This window comes from Neofelis nebulosa, chromosome 2 (genome assembly GCF_028018385.1).
Source record: "Neofelis nebulosa isolate mNeoNeb1 chromosome 2, mNeoNeb1.pri, whole genome shotgun sequence".
NCBI classification, from domain to species: Eukaryota; Metazoa; Chordata; class Mammalia; order Carnivora; family Felidae; genus Neofelis; species Neofelis nebulosa.
The window spans coordinates 173,331,355-173,354,262 of NC_080783.1; the positions used below are offsets into that span (position 1 = coordinate 173,331,355).

The 22,908-nt window shown below is 40.9% G+C and overlaps 1 protein-coding gene across 1 annotated transcript in view; it reads left to right on the top strand.

Annotated features, from left to right (window-relative positions):
* C2H1orf87 (chromosome 2 C1orf87 homolog) overlaps positions 1-22,401 on the top strand; it is a 79,331-nt gene extending 56,930 nt beyond the window's left edge. The window contains exons 9-12 of the mRNA XM_058693776.1: positions 1,550-1,614; positions 10,340-10,419; positions 13,921-14,128; positions 21,960-22,401. Of these exons, the coding sequence (XP_058549759.1) occupies positions 1,550-1,614; positions 10,340-10,419; positions 13,921-14,128; positions 21,960-22,120 (514 nt within the window). The 3' untranslated portion in view covers positions 22,121-22,401. The remainder of the gene's footprint in view (positions 1-1,549; positions 1,615-10,339; positions 10,420-13,920; positions 14,129-21,959) is intronic.
* Positions 22,402-22,908: the final 507 nt, after the last annotated feature.

Consider the following 22,908-nt stretch of genomic DNA (forward strand, 5'->3'; position numbering starts at 1 on the left):
AAGTGACAGGAAGGTCTAGAAGCCTTACTTTCTATACCAACCATAGACCTTTTCTGATTTGCGATGTCGTGTATAGGGAAAGTTTTATGAGGTATAAGCAAAACAGACCAGTTGCATGTCTAATGAATCATTTTTTTATCTTATTGTCACGTGACATTAGACCATTTCTAGAAAATCCAGGGCTTCTGTATCTCACAACTTATTCTTTATATTTGCTTGACTGATGGACAAGGAGGAGATAAAAATTCTTACCAGGTACAGTTTGGTTGCTAGCAACAGAAACTGCCTTTTGCTAACATAAGCAAAAAGAAATATTTTGAAAGGATATGGTGTTATGCAAAATCTGGGGGAAAATAAAAGTTTGGAAAAAAACCAGAATCCCAATTTTTTTGAGAGAGAGAGAGAGAGAGAGAGAGAGGGAGGGAGGGAAGGAGAGAGATAATGAGCAGGGGCAAAGGGAAAAGAAGAGAGAAAATCTTAAGCAGGCTCCATGCCCAGCACAAAGCACGATGTGGGGCTCGATCTCACAACCATGAGATCATGACCCAAGCCAAAATCAAGAGTCAGACACTTAACCAACTGAGCCACCCTAGCGCGCCCAGAATGAAAAATTAATGAGAGATACAGAGACAGAGAATGGGAGAGAGGGAGGAAGGTAGGGAGGGATGAATGGAGAAAGTGATAAATAAATAGAGATTAATTAGACAAGGTGAGTCACAACATTGGCTAGGGTAGGGTATGGGACATTGATTATAGTCCCTCACCCCAGAGAAGAATATATTTGTATACAAATGGAGGGTAGGTGTTAGGCAAGCAAATATATGTGACTTTCACTACCAACGTGTTCCAAAGTACTTACCAGCCTTAAATGACTCTCTGTCACATGCACGTATATTGCTTAATGCAGTTTCTGCTTGGGGATTTCACTAAATGTTGTCTATTTGCACTCAGCACCCACTTCTAACCCCTCCTATGTTTTTCTTCCTGTATTGCAATACTTCCCACTCCTGGGAAGGCTACAAAAGAATATTTGACACCAACCTTCTGGAATTGATTTAAGTTCCATCTGTGAGATGCAACCGCATGAGATTTGAAAGGCAGAAGGGGCGGGGAGGGACATTTTAAATATTTATTTTCCTGCAGTAGTAGCCATGCCAGACCCTGGCAGGCATCAGTTTTTCCAGCAGCCAAAATGGACCTTGTACTGCCTAGTCACCAACCTCACAGTCACGGGCAACTGAGACATCAGTCAGAATTTCCTCAGGACTACATCTGCTAAAGCCTGATCCTGAGCAGAACAGTAGATGCCAACCTCCACTCTACTGAGCCTGTGATAATTTTGTAAGCACCCATTTTCCCATATGAAAGCCCTTTCTAGTAGAGACACCTGAAGTAGTTTCTGTGTCCTGAATTACACCATGAACGATACAGGTATCAAAAGGCTCCCTCAATATCACTATCAACATAAACTTTGACATTTATTGCACATTTCTTTCAGAGCTTCTGCATTGACCACCAATACTATGTGCTTTTTTTTTTTCCTGCACAGATGGCAGAATTTTGTTGAACTGTTGAGTAAAGCTTCCTCCGATTTGCCACATGATTTGCCTACAGGTGAGTTGGGTTACTTTGTTCCTTGAGAGACACCCGCCCCCCCTCATTTCCCAGAGCTACTCTTGACTGTCCAGCTTTGCTGCGGTGGTTTGCTTGTTGGCTTCCATCTCACTGCTCCCAGAAAAGTAAATGGCTCACCAGTGAAGAAAAGGCAAGAGTCAGAATTGCCTCACTGGCTATTCTTGTAGGCCAGTTGGGTCATAAAATGCATAGTCCTTCAGGTTTTGTTATATCATGAAACATTCTCTAGTGATAGCCCTTTAAGATGGATAAGGCACACTTATACAAGTTGACATTATTCATTAGAATTCCTAAGGGCACAACCCCTTAGGTCTAGGAATCCTTCAGCTAGGTACTTACCCTACCTGCATCTCACAAAAAAATAAGTAAAATAAAATAAAATAAAATAAAATAAAGCCTATTGCAATATTTTTTGGTAAATGCTTCTAAAAATGGAAACACAAAAAAACATTTTTTTAATAAAAAATAAGAATGGAAAACAATGAAAAATCCTTTCAGGGACAATTTAATTAAATTACAGTTGATGCAATTGATAAAACTACACAGCTGTAAAATAACATGGCTGGCCTAAATACAGGAAGATTTCCAAGACATATTATTAAGTGAAATTATAAAGATGAATTTGGGCAAAATATTTAGCAATTAGCAAGTTTTAAATATGACAGGTGAAAAAATATGCATTGATATTAATCTGCTGTTGCAATTTCTCTATTTACTACATCCATCAACCATTTACTAATTACCTTTTGGATCAAAATACAAGGTACCAAAAGCTTGAAGGGATTGGGGGATTGGCTGCACAAGCATTAGGAGATTCAAAGAGCAAAAAGAGAATGGTGTGTGTAATTATTTCCGCAACACGGTGCCGTAAACTGGGGTGCTTACAATAACGGAAATCTATTCTCTCACAGTTCTGAAGACTACAAGTCTGAAACCAAGTAGGGCCATGTTAAAAGCTCTAGAAAAGAGTCCTTCCTTACCTCTTCCTGCTTCTGGTAGCTCCAAGTATTCCTTGGTTTATGGTTGCTTAATTCCACTCTCTGCCTCTGTCTTCACCTGGCCTTCTTCCCTCTCCGTCTCTTTAACGTCTCTGTATCTGTATCCCCCTCTCCTGTTTCATATAAAGACATCACTGTTAGTTGGATTTAGGGCTCTCCCTAATCCAGAACAACATCATCTGAACTTGATTACATAAAAAAGACTTCGTTTCCAAATAAGACAACATTAATGGGCACCAGTGGTAGCTGTGTTAGGAGACACAATTCAAAACATGACAGTGGAAGTAACCCAGGTATTAGTAGCTGTAGGAAGCAGCTATCATCCTTAGGGCTAAAGGAACACAGACAAAGGGTACTAATAGCAGGATCTTGGTTAGTATTCCTACCTAGCTGATTCTAGGATCTCCAAGAATATGCCAAGCAGCTAGAGAAAGAACTCTGAAGGAGGTGCCACACAGCTCGTTCTTGGCACGCCACATAGTTTGAATCTCAGTCCTTCACAAATGAGGCTGGTGCTTGGATTTCTGACAGAGCACCATGTGGTCAATACTGGGCCCACTGAATGGGATGTGCTGTAGCTGTTAATCTGAATTTTGAGTTTCCATAGATGATTAGTGCTGAGAATGGTGAAAAGCATGATAGCAATAGCTCTCCCCTGATGCTGGACAGATACTGACTCCAAAAACAGGAAGTTAGTACTTCTCTCACATTCCAATCTCCCTCCAAATGTCTACCATTGCTGGAATTCAGCCTAAAGCCAGTGGGCCAGGGAATCTGGGAAATGTGTAGATCCCCAGCCCACCATTATAGAAAAGAGACAAAAGGGATATGCTAGAAGACAACAGAGTGATCTCAGGTCAGGGTTCATTTTTCATGGTGAAGCCTATAACCTCAGAGAATTCACTTTTGTTGAAAAGACAAAACAAGTACATCAAAAGATAACAAATATTGGGGCACCTGGGTGGCTCAGTCGATTGAGTGGCCAACTTCGGCTCAGGTCATGATCTTGCGGTCTGTGAGTTCAAGCCCTGCGTCAGGCTCTGTGCTGACAGCACAGAGCCTGGAGCCTGTTTCAGATTCTGTGTCTCCCTCTCTCTGACCCCCCCCCCCCGTTTATGCTCTGTCTCTGTCTCAAAAATAAATAAACGTTAAAAAAAAATTTTTTTAAAGATAACAAATATTTACATTTTTTAATGTTTGTTTATTTTTGACAGAGAGGCAGACAGAGTACGAGTAGGGAAGGACAGAGAGAGAGACACATAATCTGAAGCAGGCTCCAGACTCTGAGCTGTCAGCACAGAGCCCGATGTAGGGCTTGAACTCACGAACTGAACCGTGAGATCATGACCTGAGCCAAAGTAGGACACTTAACTGACTGAGCCACCTAGTCGCCCCTCAACAAGAAATATTTAAACCGAACACTCTCTCTTTCTCTAATATAAGCTGGGTCATTTGATGCATCAGTTTGCTACAGTGGCTTAAACAATAGACATTTATTTTCTCACAGTTCTGGAGACTAAAAGTTCAAAGTCAGTGTCAGCAAGCTTGGTTGTTTTGAGGCCTCTCCCTTTGGCTTGCAGGTGGCCTCTTTCTCACTCTATCCTCACATGGTCTTTTCTCTGTGTGTGCACATCCCTGGTGTCTCTGTATGTACCCAAATTTTTGTTCTTATAAGAACACCAGTTAGATTGGTATCCTCATTGTAATGGCCTGCAACTGAACTAAATCACCTCTTTAAATGGCCTGTCTCCAAATACAGTCACATTCTGAGGAACAAGAGTTTAGGACTTCAACATAAGAATTTGGGGGGACAGAATTTAACCCATAACATATGGCATAGAAAACCATATAAAAATAAGGGTAGAAGTCACACTTTTACAACTAAATAACCACCTTATATTGGAACTGATTTTACGTATCTTGGACCCATTTTTCTCATCTGTAAAAAGAACAGAAAATGTGAAAGAAATAAAAACCTGCCCTACTGCTCTGACAGGGCTAAGTGTGAGTCTGACAATAGTTTTTAGGGAATGTTGCATTCTGCAGAATGACAGGACTGTGGCAATGCTATTGTGGCATTGTTGTTGTGATGGCCTGTTGCTTACTGAGAAAGTTAATGCCTTGATCTCTTCCCATTCTGCATTGCTAGAGCTATGCTGATAAGTGCTCTTAGGCCCTCAGTGGGGGGGGAGGGGGGAAGGGGGGTGCATTTTATCTCCCATTTTTCTAGTTCCACAGGTGAGTGTTATGAAAGGAAAGAAGGTACCTTTTAAGAAACTAAAGGCAGCTACTCATTTTGAGTGTGAAGAATTGTGAATTTTCTCATTCCTGGGGCCTGTTTTCATTCAAAGATTCTATAATAACCTATTAAAATGATCCATGTATATATACATGCCTTATATCACAAACTTTATCTCATTTGGACCCACAAGAATCCTATGAACTTATTTTTTAATGTACACATGATTATCACATAAATACTTAATATCTGTGACTTATGCTAAGATATAGAATGGACTAGTTTACAGCAGACCAAACCTGTTGGAAAGATCAACCCGAAGACTAGATAAAAGACAGAACAGTGTTTCTCTGAAAGCTATTATTTGGAATTCAAATTGAATATCGTATAGAAAGGAGAAAAAAAAAACCTTGGAAGAAGTTAAAATCATATAAAATCTTTAGAATTATTCATACAAAATGTCCAGATTTAATTATAAATAATCAGGAATGATACAAAAGAGGAAATGGATTTTTTAAAAAACTGTAATTAATATATATAAAAAATGGATAAGATGGAGAATTTTAGCAAATAAATCTATAAAAGGAATCATATGGAATATCTAGAAGTAAAAAATATAAAAACTAAATTTTAAAAACTCAATAGATGAGTTGAACACAAGGTTGGGCATAGCTGAAGAAAGGATTAGTGAACTGGAATATAGTTTGGTAGGAGATATCCATATTGAAGCATGAAGGAGAAATGAGGATAGAACATACAAAAAAGTATGTGAGACATACAGGAAGCAGCAAAAAATCCAGTATATATGTAATGAAGTCACAGAAAGATAGGAGGAAGAGAATAGAGCTGAAGCAATATTTGAAGCAATTATGACTTAGAAATTTCCAGACTTCAAGCCACAGATCCAAGAAATGCTATGAACTCCCATTAAGACAAATACAGAAGAGCTCAGACCCCTCCAGACATGCTACGGTATGAGGTCTAAAATAGTATTTCACAAGAATGAAGTATACCCAAACCGAATTTCTTCACTATGGAGCCTGTGAGTGAGGATGAGGAAGAAAAAACAGGAAGCACAGAGCAGGGATATAGCAAAGCTGCTAATGAGGGGGAATTGGAGGGAATGGCTGTAGCCTCAGAGGTTCATTGATCCCCTCAAACGTCTCTTGAAGACCTATCACTCAAGATAACACAGAAAAATGACTAAGAGTTTAACCTCCCTTTTATTATGGAAAAAAATAACCGCAGTAATTCCTACTTAGAACTATTTATAGTTCTAAGAAAAGCCAACTCTGTTGAGACAGTAAAGAGGTTTGGTTTATCTAAATGAAAAGTCTGGCAGCAACAAGAACTATAAGCATGGTTGGATGTAGTCATTTAAACGTTAAAATCCAAGATTTGGTTTCTTTCTGGCTCTCTGCTCTGCTGTACATGGTGCTGGCATCATCTTTAGGCTCTACCTGGTGGTGCCCCAACTACTCCAGGCACTTCTTCTGCAGTAACAAAATAGCTATGACAGCTATGCTCATCGCATGTTCACAGCACTCTCTTTTGGCCCATCCTTCCCAGAGGAATTTTGCTAGCTGAGAAACCGTAGTGGATGTCTCCTCTAGCCTCAGACACTTAGGTTAGATTTTTTTGTCCACCTTTGAATCAAGACTGTGATTAGGATAACCATGATAGTCTTCAACTAACCAGAGGCCAGGCTTGGAGTTGGAAATGGGGGGCATTCTTACCAAACCACAGCACCAGGATAGGGGAAGAGTGGTGCCCACCAACCAAAATATTGTTGCTATCACTAGAAAGGGATAATGAAGAGAACAATCACCAGAGAAGAAATGAATGATGGAAGCCAAAATAATAATAACAAATTCCAGTCACCTGTATGGCCCATGAGGCCCTTCAGTTCTGTTAATACTTAACCCACTTCTCTTCCCTTTCCATCCCACATCAACAAGACTCCCCTCTCAGCTATTGCCTGAATGCACCACATATTCCTCCCTCCCTTGTGACCTTTTGTCTTTATGATAGCTTTCTCCTGAAATGCTCTTTCTGCATACATTTGCATACCTTTGTTCCTTGTTTCTCAGGACTATTTGAATGTCCCTTCAAGAGGCCTTTGGTGAATTCGCTCCCTAAAATAGAAACTGCCAAGACTTTCCAACCCCATAATTGGCTGCAGTTGTGTTTCTAGCACTTATCACTACTTGACATTATTTTACATATCTATCTGCGTGCCCTCACCACTGGAATGCGCACTCCATGAGAAGATTCTGTCCTGTTCATTGTTGTACCACAGTAAGCATTTAACAATGGCTGTTGAATGAGTGAATGCATTAGAATCCTAGACTTAATGCTACTTCTATTGTCTTAAGCAAGAAACTGAACCTTGTGTTGCCTCAGTCTCCTCCTTGGTAAGATGGAGACAATTTCTACCTTGCAGGGTTATTCTTGAGATTAAGAAAACACGTGAGGAAATGTCTGGCATATATTGAGATATCTGACATATATTAGTTTCCTTCTCACAAAAGTTCATTCACTAGGTCCAATGAGGCCAGAAGTCTTTATTTACATCAGTTGTTTTCTCCTGTGGCTTCACTTTAGAATTATCTAGAGAATTCTTTAGAAGTTCTGAGCTGGGTTCTCACCCCTCGAGATTCTGATTTAATTGGTCTGGTGTGCCGCCCAGACACTGGTAATTTTTAAAGCTCCCCAGGTGGTAGCATATTAGCAGCCAACACTGAAGACCACGATTTCAAGTCATTAGTGGAGGGGGGTGGGGGCAGGGAGGGCTGGCTGTGTGACTATCAGAATCCACTGGAAGCCCTGTAAAACCTGGCCCTTCCAACACCTGGAAATCTCTAGAAGCCAGCTTGGCTTATTTCCTCCAGTACAAATCATCAACTGGCAGACTAGACAGATGGTTATTATTTATCCTTCCTGCTGTGTTAGAAAAAAAAAATTAGTTCTGCCTCGGGTTTCTCAAACCATTTTTACATGTGCAAACCATTACCTCTTTATATGCTCATAGGTATTAGAAGGGAGAAAGGGAAACTTGAGAGAGACCAGGGAGACTAGCCTGTATTTTTCTCTAATGTAACTTAGAGAAGTGCAGACACCAGAGAGAAACTGGCCTGGAACAAAGACTAGGTTCTAGCTCTTATACTAAAAGGGATAATGTACATGAACAGTGCCCAGAAAATAAACAGTGCCCACATCATAATTAATGCTAAGTCTCGTTTTCTGGGGAAATGAGATTTAAGATCATATAATAATGATAACACAATAACAAATAATAATACCTTGCATGGAGCATCTTCCCCATGTTAAGTATTTTCTCTCAGTAACTTTTTTCTTTTGAATCGCCACAATATTATTGCAGACTGCTGGTGTCATGTCCTTTCCACAACTGACAACGTCAGGATCTGAAAGCTTGCGGTTGGTTGAGGGAAGGACCAGGTTTAGCACTCAGGTCTGACACCAAAGTTTATCTTGCCGCCCTTATGCTACACACTGCTTCCAGAATCCTTTTAACTCTCAAACTTGATCATTCAGAGTAATTGGAACCTTTTCTCACCGGCAGAAAGCTTTTCTTCCACATACTGGGTGAAATAAGCAGGGGCCAGCGCTACTAGGTGATGATGGGTTCCCATGGCAAATTTTCAGCTGATTAAATCGGATGTGCCTCAAAGGGGCTGCCTGAACTGGCTATCATGATTCTCATTAAGCATCTATTAAGTCTTACTCTAGCATCTGGGTTAGGTACAGGGGAATAAAGAAATGAAGAGAAGAAATCCCTCCTCCCGTAGGACCTGAAAAGGAATTAGAGGAATAGAACTATATATTCAGTGGCTTTATTTCCTAGGCTCCAAATCAGGGCACCAGGTCCTTCATTTAGTCTAACTGAGTACTTATTCTAATGCTGGGTAATGAAGCTTCAGATATCATGAAGTCACCTTACCTTCATCAAGAGACTGAGGGAGAAGATGCGTCATGGCTCACAGGTACAATATTAAAGGTGTAACAAAAGGCTTTTTCATCTGAAATGTACGTTAATTTACATGAGCATCCCTACATAGGTGCCTCTATTAGTTAACATTTATTGAGCACTTGCTGTGTGCCAGGAGTTTGCTTTACAGTTTCTTTTCTTTTCTTTTTTTTTTTAATTTTTAAATATGAAACTTCTTGTCAAATTGGTTTCCAGACAACAGCCAGTGCTCATCCCAACAGGTGCCCTCCTCGATGCCCATCGCCCACCCTCCCCTCCCTCCCACCCCCCATCAACCCTCAGTTTGTTCTCAGTTTTTAAGAGACTTTACAGTTTCTAGTCCATTTAATCTTCACACTAAACTCTGGGCAGAACTATCCAGCTTTTACAGAAGTGGGGACTGAGACACAGTGGTGATGAGGAACCTGCCCAGGGCCGCGCAGCTGATAGAGACAGGAGCCGGGACTCCAACCCAAGGCCAGAGCCTCCACTCTCCACCTTTCTGCGCAATGTATTGATTAAACCATTTTTGTTGAAAGTAGTGAGACCCCACTCAGGAACAACAGGTATTTGTTAATGGCATATTTGAACAATGCACTAAACATCGAAGCTGAAGTCCCCAGAAATCTGTACTGTGTGGTCGTCGCATGGATTTGTGAAACAGATGAGTGAGTCACCCAGTGTGATGGAAGCGGCTAGTGATGAATGGATGATACACACAATAAGCCTAAGAGGATTTCAGCAGAAGAGCCTCATGTCTTTTTCCTGCATCCTAAGGAAATTTCTTCTATTCGTGAAGGCAGCAGCCTGAGCAAGTAGTGTCTGGGCAGTGGAACCCCCTGGGTTAGGAATGATGTCCAAACCTCTTCCTGTACAGCACTTCTGAACACTGAAAGGAGCAAGGAAGGCAAAGCTTTTACCGGAGTCTTGAGGCACACACCTGCGTGGAGAGAGGGGCAGAAGTTCCTGCTTCTCTGTAAAGAGGCAGAACCATGGAAGGAGGGCCCTTGCCACTCTCCAAGCTGCAAAAGCTCTCCTGATTCAAGGCGGCGCTATGGGCTGTTGTCTCTGCTTATCTGAAGCAATCTGCCCAGCATCACCACCAGCATCACTTTTACCTGGAAACTCCTATTCACCCCTCGGGTCCCCAGTTTACATGTACCTTCCTCCAAGGAGCCTTCTCATATCCTCCACCACTCTCACCACTACCTCAATATATGTTCAAATATTTTCACATTTTCCTTTGTTGTGTTTCTGGTAGTTTGTAACCGAATAATAACTTGGAGCGTCTGCTTCCCTTTCATGAGCTCCATCAAGGCAGCTACCAGATCTCTTTTATCTACCAGTAGATCCCTAGCACCCAACACAGTGCCAACCCCATAACAGAGCTTCAACATTTTCTTTGCCCCTGTAGGTATGTGTATGTACTAAAATGAAGAGGCCAAACTAAACCCTTCGGTTTTTTTCTTTCTTGTCCAGGAAAGAAAGCAAAAGAAACCTCTGCCACTACCATGCAGGCTGAAGTTGCTAAGATATCTCAAGGCAGAACAGAACATATGGTATGCACCTGGCTACCCAGAGCTTGGGGAAGGGCTTCAATGATCCTTGGCCCTCTATTCTCTGATGCTGGGTGGGGCCCTCCCTTCTGGGTTTTTGATTTCCACCCAACACCTTGATGTCAGGCTATCTTTGACTTTGAGACTCTCTTCCAACAGAGGAGGGAGGAAGAACTCTGAGAGTGTGGGTTGGTTCCTGTCCCAGCTGGTACGCACACAGATCTCTCTCAACACGAGGTGAAGGGCCTGCCATCTGCCCCCAAGAAACTGGACTTGTAGCATGGATACAGGTGTCCTTCCAAAGCCTGTGACCAATCCACCAACTGCCATCAAAATAAAAGATGGTTATGAGACCTATTTTAACATCTTAAGTCCAGCTTCCAGAAACTGAGGGTGACCTTTTCTCCAGACATCACATTTTAAAATGTAATGGGCTCTTTGATTTAAAAAAAAAAAAAAAATCTGGCAAGCAGTTAAAATCCGCTTTAATATTCCCAGCACTTAGCCAAAAGAAGATGCAGACAGAATTGAAAAACAGCCTGAGTTTTTCTGTTGTTGTTGTTTTTTAAATGCCCGGATTAGAACATAATTCATCTTAAAATGACGGGAGGCCTCTTCATGCACTTCACACTTTGAAATATTTTAGAAAATAGTATCCATTTTGGCAAGCCTCTTGCCACGCAAGAAACAACAGCAAATGCTTTTCTCCTTGAGTGTTAAGTCTGTTGTGAATAAGATTATAAAAAATATACTTTGCTCTTTTATTTTGCCTCTTGTTTGAGGATTTTGCTGCATTTCTGCAATAACTGATTCTTCTCACATTCCTGTATAAGCAGCATTCACTGCCCCAATTTTTAGGGAGTGAAATTGAAGCAGAAGTTTGGTAAAGCAAATTTCCTATTTTCCCAGAGAAAATTGTTTCTTCATCCCCTTACTCATTCAGTAAACATGTCTTTAGAACCAAGTATGTGCCAAGCCACTAACAAGACCTTGACGATCCACAAATGACTACCTCACAGACCCAGTCTCTAGAACTCTGGTAGAAGAGAGAGACACTGTAACAATCACAATATCCTGGAATAAGTGCTGGGATGGATAAAGGGGCTATAAAGAATCACCCCTCAATCCACCTGGAGCTTTGGGGAAGGCTTCCCACAAGAAGTGAAATATGTGTTGGGTCTTGAAGGATGTGTAGAAGTCCAACCAATCAAGGCATGAGTGGAAAGAAGGGCTTTTACAACAGAGAGAACAGTATGTATAAAACATAAAGGCATTATATTTTTTTTCTGGATTTTTGTGGCTGGAAAAAGATGAGAGAAAAAGATGCATACATAGGGCCGAAAGAAAATAAACAAGGACAAGAACTTGGATGGCCTTATGTGCCAAGTAAGGAATTTGGAATTGATCCTGATAACATGGGACTAAAACAGTATAGGATGTGTTACTTACTTGTTTGGTTGAGCCTAATTCAGGTCCATACAAATCCCCCCTTTCCCTGCCTTTAGTGGTCAAAGAGACTGTTGAACTATCTGAAGAAATACAAAGTTATTTTAAATCAGTTTCTCAGATCCAATGACCTCTTTGAATTCTCTACAATCATCCACCAAACTCTATGCATGTGTGCCTTTAGCTGGGTAGATTATCTAAAGTGTTCATCAGATTTCTAAAGTGGTCCAAGGCTCTAAAAAGTAGAGTCCTGTTTATTTACTTCATGAAAACTTTCAGCTGTTTCTTAACACTGATTTTATCGGGCAGTGGCTACTGCTTAGCCCTCTGCCATCATCCTCCTGCCAGGCGCCAGCCTGGATTCTTGCGGTCCCCTCTCCCCTTTCTTCCCTCACCCCCTTCCTCTCCCTGGCTCCACCAGGCACTCAGAGCTTTCTGAAGAGAAATGAGCACCGGTCAGAAAAATATATATATATATATCAAAGAGGAATTCTTTTATATTAATCTCTTAAAATTTGCTGGTTGCTGGTCATCCATAGGGGTTCAATTTCATATAGCATTCTATTATTTCAAACAAACCAATTCTTCATATTCCCCAGCAGCAGCTTAATCCATGTTTGTTAACAAACTCAAAACTTGGTTCCTTACTGCAATTTTTATTTTTTAGAGCTTTGGGATTTTCACAACTTGTATATGAGAAGTTTGAGACAAAGGTACAAAACTGGAGAAATTCAGATACTTGAAAATTGGGGGAAGCACAGATATTATACCAAAGGTAGAGGAATGATTCTATGGCAAATTAGTTGAGATTATTTGGATTGCAATTAATAGAACCAACTCTAACAACGAAATATACTGGAAGGGTAAACAAGCATATTATGCTGCCTAAGGATAGAACTGTAACAGTGTGCCCAATTCAGGGACTTGCACATCATGTCTTCCTATATTTTTTTCTCTTCTCTCTGCCATCAACTTCCTACCCTCTGTCTATCTATCCTTCTGTCTATCCATTTATCTGTCTTTCTCAACAGACCATCTTTTTTGCATTTCCAATACACTGAGTGGAAAATCTGCTGCATTCCTACCTCCTACACAGAATGACTCTGTTTTTCTATCTCTCTGTCTTTAGCTCTCACAAATAGTTCCCCAGTCACTGGAAAGTGTGTTTATTGGCCCATTTTTCATTATTAGATGCCTCGTCCTGCACCATGCATGTAGATACATGGTAATTCTCTCCACAACCATGTAGATAGACAAGATGGGCAATTCCTGGAAAAGTGGGGTTGATCAGATGAAACAATAGATGCCCACTCTCTGTCTTCACGATAAGTGACAGAATGTCTTACATGGCATGGCGGGGACTCATTTGTCTACCTGTTCTAAAGGCATCTCTATTTTGTGCAGGGCGCGGAGTTAGAACACCACAATGAGCTGGACATGACCTCTGCACCCTCCTCCTAGTTTTCTGTCTACCATTGACTGTCTGATCTTAGTAAGTCACTTCTATTCCCTGGGCTGCTGCTTCCTTTCTTAAATGAATAGGACAGACAGATCGCAGAGGTGATTTATGCTTTGTTAAAATGAGCCCAGGAGCCTAAGATCATATCAGTGTTGTTTCAATCACTTTTCATCAAGAATCTCACACTCATGATGCAGAAGTTTTCCCACCAAGAAATTATAAGCATTGCCTGAAGCCCATCCCCTCATGTAACCCCACTAGTATAAAATAGAGTAGGATGTCATGAAATGTCTCAGTTACAAAAACCTTTGTTTTGTGTAAATCAGAAATGTAAACTGAATGAAAGTCATGATTTCACTCTTCTCTTAAAACATACACACACACACACACACACGCACTCAACATAGTAGTTTATATCCAGCAAGAATTGGCAGATATGGTCCTATGGCACTGACGATTTGAAACACATCCTCTAGCTTTACAAAGCCAGACCTTGCAATAAATCTTGCTAGCTGTGTGGCCTCATCTTTGGCCAAGAGACTGGAGGAGCTCTCTGTGGTGAATGTATTGCCAGTGAGATGCCTGTGTTGTTTTGGTAGAAAATTCCAGAAGAGGAGCTGCAACCAGAAAACCCTCCTGCTGAGATTTCATCCCCCAAAGATCCCCTGAAAGCTTTGAAGGTCAGGCCAATCTCACAGCCTCTCATGACTCCAATGATAAAGAACGAGCCTGAAGAATATGAGACATGGACTGACAAGTTCAGGAAGCTGGAAAATGCCCTCTACCTGTGTGACCTGACTAATACAGGTGAAGTGGGACGCGTACAGTGGATACACCTTTCTATTTGTGTTCTAGTCTGGAAGTGGACACCTCCTTCTCTCTCACTTATTACCAAGTACAGTTTGTATAGAAACCACGTGCACTGGCACTGGGATCACAAGCAGGAAATACAAAGATGAATCAGAATCAGACGTGAATCACCCACCAGTTTGCTTACAGTTTCTTGTGTATTTGATCCTCCTCCATTAACTACTGGAGTCCAACCCATAATCCAGTCTTGTAAACTCCTGACTGAAACCTTCAGCGTGCCCACTGGCAGGCTGAACTCCAAACTCCTTAGCAAAGCAAAAGCTGGTTCTGTCCACCTGACCAGTCTCTTCTCCTTCAACTCATTATTCTCTCAGCATATCCTACCCTGTCATAATGAAGAACTTGTCTTCCTCAAACACGCTATGCTTTCCCCTGTGGCTGCTTTTTCTAACCCTATGCCCAGACAGTCTGAGCTGTCGACCTCTCTTCTTCCTACCTTACCCACTGCCAACTCCTCATCTTGTCCGCCTGGCTAGCTCATGCCTAACCTAAACATGTTTTATGTTAGAACTCAGGCTTTACTCCTCTGAGACTCCCGGGATTTCCCCAAGAAAGATCTAGGCCAATCTTAATCTGGCCTCCTAGACTTCTTTAACAACCATTATCCTGTTTGATATATTGTATTTTTTTTATCTGGAGACTTACTACAATATCACCAGTAGACTATATTCCTTTTTTAGCTCTAGTACCTTGCATGATTCTTTTCAACTTTTTAATTTTTTTTTAATGTTTATTTATTTTTGAGAGACAGAGCACGAGTGGGGGAGGGGCAGAGAGAGGGAGACACAGAATCTGAAGCAGGGTCCAGGCTTTGAGCTGTCAGCACAGAGCCCGACAAAGGGCTCAAACCCCGCAAAATGCAAGATCATGACATGAGCTGAAGCCGGACACTTAACCAACTGAGCCACCCAGGCACCCTTATTCAACTTTTTTTTTTGAGGGAACAAATAAATGAATATAAATACATAAATAAATCCAGGATGGAAGGTGATAAATACCGTTACAGTGTGCTATGTCGGCATTCAGAGAAAGGCGAATTCCTTCCTAGTGAGGTGATCCGGGAAGATTATGCTAGTGTGAAATTAACCGTTAAGGATAAAGCACGGTTTACGTACAAAGGAATGAAATAGACTTTTCTGGCAAAAGTGCGAGTTACCCAAGCAAAGCGTTATGTGTGAAGCTCAGTGTCAGAAGTTTGCTTTGGAAAAAAGACAAAGGCTATTAAGAAGAATGTTACATGATAAAGGTAGAAAATATAAGATTCTAGCTCCAAGAAGATCTTAGACACCAGACCAAGGAATTTGGATTTAGATCAAAGGGAATGAATAGCACTGAGAGTTTCTAAGCAGAGAACTGGTATGATGAAGTCGTATCTCAGAAAGACCCTCAATGGCTATGTGCAGATTTGAGGAGAAACTGAAAGCAGGGAAAGGAGAAAGGAGGCTATTGCAATGTCCTAGTGAAAATGAAGGCCAGGTCAAGGTCAGAAGCCTGGAGAATGGAAAAGAGGGAGCAGATAGAAAAGCACCTGGACTGAAATCATTGTACTTAATTACATTCTGTGTTCATGATGAGTTAGCGTATTATATGTGGAGCCTAAAGATATGGAGCTCGGGGCACCTGGGTGGCTCAGTCGGTTGAGCGTCCGACATCAGCTCAGGTCATGATCTCACAGTTTGTGAGTTTGAGCCCTGCATCAGGCTCTGTGCTGACACCTCGGAGCCTGGAGCCTGCTTCAGATCCTGTGTCTCCCTCTCTCTCTGCCCCTTCCCTGCTCATACTCTGTCTCTCTCTGTCTCTCAAAAATGAACAAACGTTAAAAAAAATTAAAAAAATAAAGATATGGAGCTCAGAGAAGTAGAGAGCAGAACAGTGGTTGCCAGGCAAAATGGGAGATGTTGATCAAAGGGTACACACTTTGAGTTATAAGATGAATGAGTTCCAAGGATTTGATGTTCTGCATGAGGACTCTAGCTAACAATGCTGTATTGTATACTTGAGAGTTGCTGTGAGAGTAGAGCTTTAATATGCTTACCACCACAGTAACAACCACAATAAAATGGTAATTGTATGTGATAAAGGATATGTTAACTTACCTTAAGGTGGTAAATATTTCCCAATAGATAATGTATCACATCATCATATTTTACACTTTAAATTTATACAATGGTAGGGGCGCCTGGGTGGCTCAGTCAATTAAACGTCCAACTTCGGCTCAGGTCATGATCTCGCAGTCTGTGAGTTCGAGCCCCGTGTCAGGCTCTGTGCTGACACCTCAGAGCCTGGAGCTCAGATTCTGTGCCTCCCTCTCTCTCTGCTCCTCCCCCATTCATGCTCTATCTCTGTCTCAAAAATAAATAAACGTTAAAAAAAATTAAACTTATACAATGGTATATGTCAATTATATCTCAACAAAAGAAATAGCAGATGCATTAGTACTCTCTAGAAGTAATCGTGTAATAGTAGCAATGTGTGTATTTTCATTCACTGTGTGTTCTTGTTTCATTTTGTTTTGAATTTCCAAATCAGTTAACTCTAGACCACATAAAGTATAATTACCATATAATACCCAAGGACTTCAAACAATTCTACCAAAGAGAGGAGGAGAAAAAAAAAATTAATGAAAACTAATCTAGCTGAATTAGAAAATCATTTATTAAACATGTGTTATCAGCCCAGCACTTTGTTAGAGTCTGGACCAGAAGGAAAACCAGAAAGGATAAGACATGGTATCTGGGGGCACCTCAGTGGCTCAGTAGGTTAAGTGTCCAACTTTGGCTTAGGTTACGATCTCACAGTTTTTGAGTTCTAGCCCTGCATCAGGCTCTGTGCCGACACCTCAGAACCTGGAGCCTGCTTCTGATTCTGTGTCTCCCTCTCTCTCTGCCCCTCCCCCGTTCATGCTCTGTCTCTCTTTGTCTCAAAAATAAATAAACGTTAAAAAAAAAAAAAGACATGGTCTCTGGCCTCAAGGAGCTTTTAGGTCTGACACCAAGACTAAGAGTAGTTAAATGCTGAAAAACAAACATTTTCAAGGACAACATATAATAAAGCATCATAATTGAAGACACAAGAGTTAGAGTCCAAGGAAAAGAGAGAAGAGATGAAAAGAAGCTTATCATCTAATGTGAGCTGAGTATTCAGAGAGGGTTCCATGGAAGAGAGAGCTTGAGTGAGCCTCCCAGAGAGAGAAGCTTTAGATAACTGGGGAGGATGCTCTGAGTTAAAACCATCTTCCACAAAGCTTAGAAGATTTCTATTGGATTGGATAGTGAAGTTGAAATCCTACTGTGAATCCCAAGTCCTAGGATAATCCTCTACCCAGTGTCCACCAAAGGTTCAACCAGAGCAGAGCACAAGAAAAGCTAAGATGGATAATTTACAGATGATACTGGAGAAAAGGAGATTAAAAGGCTACTGAAAGGGTGCCTGGGTGGCTCAGCTAGTTAAGCTCTTGACTTCAGCTCAGGTCATGATCTCATGGTCGGTGAGTTCAAGTCCCGCATTGGGCTCTGTGTTGACAGTGTGGAGCCTGCTTGGGATTCTGTCTCCCTCTCTCTCTGCCCCTCCCCTGCTTGCTCTCTATCTCTCTCTCAAAATAAATAAAAATACATTTTTTTAAAAAAGCCATTACTGAAATAATCATGAGCCTAGGTATTCATAACTAGAGTGGTGATGGGGTTACAAACAAAAATAAACAAACAAAAAAACATCAGGTGGAGAGAGAAGACATTTCTAAAGAAACAAATGCTAAGTTGCAGTGATAGATGATGGATCATAAACTCAGTTGCTAAAAGACTCCCCAATGGCTGGGACCTTTCTCATACTTCTGAACTCTTCTGAGGAAAAACAGAGTTTTGTTGACTTTGGAGGCAGACTCCAGCAGATTTGAAATGTCTCTCTCATGGCCTCTTCACTATTTATGCCTGTTTTCTCTGTTTCTATGAAATTCATTAGTTCCTTGTCAGCCAGGGAATGTGTCAGCCTGATCTGGGAACATCTAAAACTATCTTTAATGAGGAAAGAGGATTAACTGAGGTCATTTCATTGGTTTATTAACCACAGTATTTAGCTGACCACCACAGCCTCAATCTAGACACTGAGCAGATGATACCTACTTTGCCTATTGATGAATCAGTGTTCTTTATTATGTGCAAGGAAATATGTAGGCCAGGGTGTTCTTCATTCAGGGTGAAGACAGACCATCCATCATCAAATTAGTGTTTCTGGGAACCTACTTTGTGCTTATTTTCTAACAGGGGTTGTCAAGAAAATATCCTTGAAGAGGAAGAATAAGAAATGACTGTGAATAACTGGTCGTGTTTTCTAAAGAAAAAAGGGTGGTTGGGATAAATGTTTGAGTGAATGGTAGATTTGGAATTTTCCCAACGAACTGAAGGCTAGATAGAAAACGTTTTCACGTTCAAGGAGGCAGAATGCAATGAGAGACCTCAAGGACATTCTTTGCATGAGTCTGGACTTTGCACACACTGAATCACTAACTCCTCACATCAACCACATCCTGAAGGCATTAATGTCCTTACTTACGGAGGAAAAAGCCAACCTCAAAGTGGTAAAAGAATAGCCAGTGGGGAGTTGAGCCATAATTCAAACCCAGTTCTATTGGACTTCCCACTACACTAAACTCCCATGACACACCAGAAAGAACATGAGGTTTTGCTTGTTGCTTTGTTGGTTGTTTCTTTGTTTGTTTTTACCAGAAGACTTAGATTCAACTCCAGATTTTACTAATTGCTGTGCCCTGAAAGCCAGTATATATATATATATATATATATATATATATATATATATATATATATATATCCTCTGAGCCTGTTTCTTTATCTATAAACTAAGACTGTTAATAATAAAACATACCTCGGGGCGCCTGGGTGGCTCAGTCGGTTGACCGTCCGACTTCACCTCAGGTCATGATCTCACAGTTCGTGAGTTTGAGCCCTGTGTCGGGCTCTGTGCTGACAGCTCAGGACCTGGAGCCTGCTTCGGATTCTGTGTCTCCCTCTCTCTCTGCTCCTCCCCTGCTCACACTCTATTTCTCTCTCAGAAATAAATAATGATTTTTAAAAATTAAAAAAAATAAAATAAAATAATAAAACATACCTCCCCAGATTTGAGAAAGGATCAAATTACATTTGAGAGGTCTTTGTAAACTGTAGAATAAAGTAGATGTTAAAGGAAGTCTTATTATTTCTTTTATTTTTGTTCTGGTGGGACAAGAACAGGTTTTCAACCCTAAGATAGATTGTAAGGGTTATTTTATGCAGCTGTCCTAGCCATCCCCTAATGACAGTAAATTAGACAGATACAAATTTCAGTCAATGGACTCTTGTTTGACACTAGGAATCTTCTACCAATGGTAAAGCTCAGAAGATAGCAGAAAATGTCCCCATGCACACCAGTTGTGATTTCTAGATGTATTTTTTAACATTACTTAAAAAAAATTTTTTTTTTTAACATTTACTCATTTTTGAGAGTGAGAGAGACAGAGCATGAGCAGGGGAGGGGCAGAGAGAGAGGGAGACTCAGAATCTGAAGCAGGCTCCAGGCTCCAAGCTGTCAGCACAGGGCCCAACGCAGGGCTTGAACTCACGAACTGTGAGATCATGACCTGAGCTGAAGTCAGACGCTTAACCGACTGAGCCACCCAGGCAGCCCCTAACATTACTTTTAATTTGTGATTGAAATATAAACTAAATTGTGTATTTTTAAAATTTTTTTTATTAAGATACATTCTTATATATTTTAAATAATGTTGATGATATAACTATTATAATCATCTTATAATTCTTGCATTAATGAGTGATTAATAGTTCTGGGCACTGTTCTAAGCTTTCATTATTTTACTGGTTTTTATACAATTTAATTATCCCTATTTTTAATTATCCCTATTTTAAAGTTGAGGAAACTGAGGCTCAAAAAGTTAAAATATCTTCCCCAGCCAGACACTTATTCCAAAGTCCATGACTAATAATTCCAGAGGCAGAATATGAGGAAATGTCTTGAGGGATCCAACCTAGACCAGACCAAGAACAGCCACCCAATCCAGAGAACTGCAAAGATGCAATTGGCCAACTCAAAGAAAACTATTTCTGCCAAGATCAACATTCTAATAGAAGAGATAGACAATAAACAAACGGAGGGAGGATGGGACAGGACAGGACAGAACCAAACAGAACGAATAGAATAAATCACATTAGGACCTGTCTATAGTCCACTGCTAAGAAGACCCATCAGGGAGCAGTTCAGAGGAAAGCATCATGCTCAGTGGTCTTTGCTCATTTAAATATAAATAATACTTGGGGCGCCTGGGTGGCTCAGTGGGTTGAGAGTCAGACTTCGGCTCAGGTCATGATCTCGCGGTCCATGAGTTCGAGCCCCATGTCGGGCTCTGTGCTGACAGCTCAGAGCCTGAAGCCTGCTTTGGATTTTGTGTCCCCCCCACCCGTCTCTGTCCCTCCCCTGCTCATGCTCTCTTTCTCTCTTAAAAATAATAAACATTAAAAAAATATATATGAATACTACTTGGCAGCTTCAACAGAGATAACAAGTATCCAGTAGACACAAACTCTAATGGGCTGGTAGTGATGTTTCCAACATGACCCGGGGACCATCTCTGGCCTCTTTGAGAAAGAATCCACAATCGCTACCACAGCCCACACCAGTATAGAAGAGTAGAAGAACAACATGCATGAGATGCATCTTTAATCCCTATAAAAGATATTTAAAAGCTTTTCTTGACACCAGTGGTGTAGATCCCCCAAATTCAAGGAACATATTTAGGAAACAATCTGAGCCTCACTTAAAATAATCTCTTCTTCCTTACTCTATAATGTAGTGTAGTGGTTAAATGCATGGTTTTAAGCAACCCTGGGCAAGTGACTTACCGTCTCTATGCCTCAGTTTCTTCTTCTGTAAAATGGGCTGTTGTAAGCATTAAATGAATTGCTACTGGTAAAATGTTTGGAGGCATTCCTGAAACATGATAAATGGTGTGTGTGTGTGTGTGTGTGTGTGCACATGCGTGTGTGTGATTATTGTTATTGTTGCATTCTAGTTAATTTTTTGCATATCTGACTGTCTCAACTGGATCTTCCTGAGGTTAAAAGGTCACTTCTCTAAATCTTCTATATTCCCAAGCGCATATCTGTATCTGACATATATGAGCTCACAATTAGGAGCTCATAAGTGAGTTCTTGATCTTTGCTGATGCTCTGTTCTACCTTTAAAACTCCTCTTTGCAACCACCAACATCCACCTACCCTTAACATGGAAAGCACCTTGGCATTGATACATATAACACGTAAGTACCAGAGCACATCCTGTGATGATAAGCACTACCATCTCAACTATACACATTTAGACTCTGAGCCTTGAGAAACGTGATGCTTTACCTGTAATCACACAGCAAGCTGGAGGGAGTCACAGCAAATACATTTCCAGAAAAGCATAAAAATGGGCTGTTTGAAACCTGCCTGTTTAGGAACGTGTTTGGCTACTTCCATAAGATAAAAATAAACCAGAAAAATTAGAAATCGATTTTCGCAGGCACTCCACCTGTTTTAAAAATTGGCTTTTAAAGTGTTATGGCCCCAAAGAACAAGCTTAAATTGCTTTAGGAAGCCTAAAGTGTCAAAATATTAGCATTTTGTTTTTACACGGAAGTCATTTGAGCTAATAGATTTGTTTTCTCTTTTTTGTTTTTTCTTTCTTCTTTTCAAAACCTACCACCCACCCAACCCAATCACAGGAGTCCTGGAAAAGGAACGGGCCAGACACCTCATTCACAACCACAATCTCATTTACAACCTGTCCCTGAGCCCTCGGAAAATCGACCAAGCCTTGAGGAGATTCCGTGCGGGAGAAAATATGCTCTTGGAGCCAGCACTCCAGTACTTAAAGGAGCTATGATAACAAACCCATATTGTGAGAACAGATGTTTCCTTTTTCTTCCTTTCTACCCAGACACGTGTTTCTCCCCAGCCCATGCATAGTGGTGGAGACAGTGTCACAGAGTCAAGGCCGATGCAGCAACTGAAGATGCTTTGGACTTGGGCTTCATTTCTAGCTATGATACTCCCTGATAGGCAGCTCAGAGTGACCCGAGAAAACCAGGTTTCCTCTCCTGAGGTGGCAAGAACCCAATTTCTTAAAACCCCCTTTTATTCCAATAAAGCTCCTTATGAACATTACACGATTTTTTTTTCTACCTTGCTGAGGAAACTTTGCTTTTGCAAACCCTGAAATTCCATAGAGTAAAAAATATGCTAGATATTGTTGTCAACTCCCTCAAATGCCTGTCACATAAGAGACCTAACTATATCATTTTTGGATGTGTGATCCGCCTCTAGTCACTGTTCTAGGAAGGATTTCCACATTATAAGAAAAATAAAATTATTAACAATAGGTTAATACTAAGGGTAGGAGCAGAATTCCAAGCAATGTTTTCTGAACAAGTGAGATATTTTCTCTAGTACAAAAGTAGATGCTGTTACACTGTCCTTTTCCCAGAGTATAGGATAGAAGTTTCAATGAGTGACAAAGGGTTCTGAACTAAGTAACATCTTCTTTGCTCCCTCTGGCAGGAAAATCAAGCAAAAGTTTCCACCAGTCCCCGTAGTTCTTCTGTCTAACTTTGCACCTCCCCCAGAACACACACACACACACACACACATCACACCACACGGGTAGCATGAGCT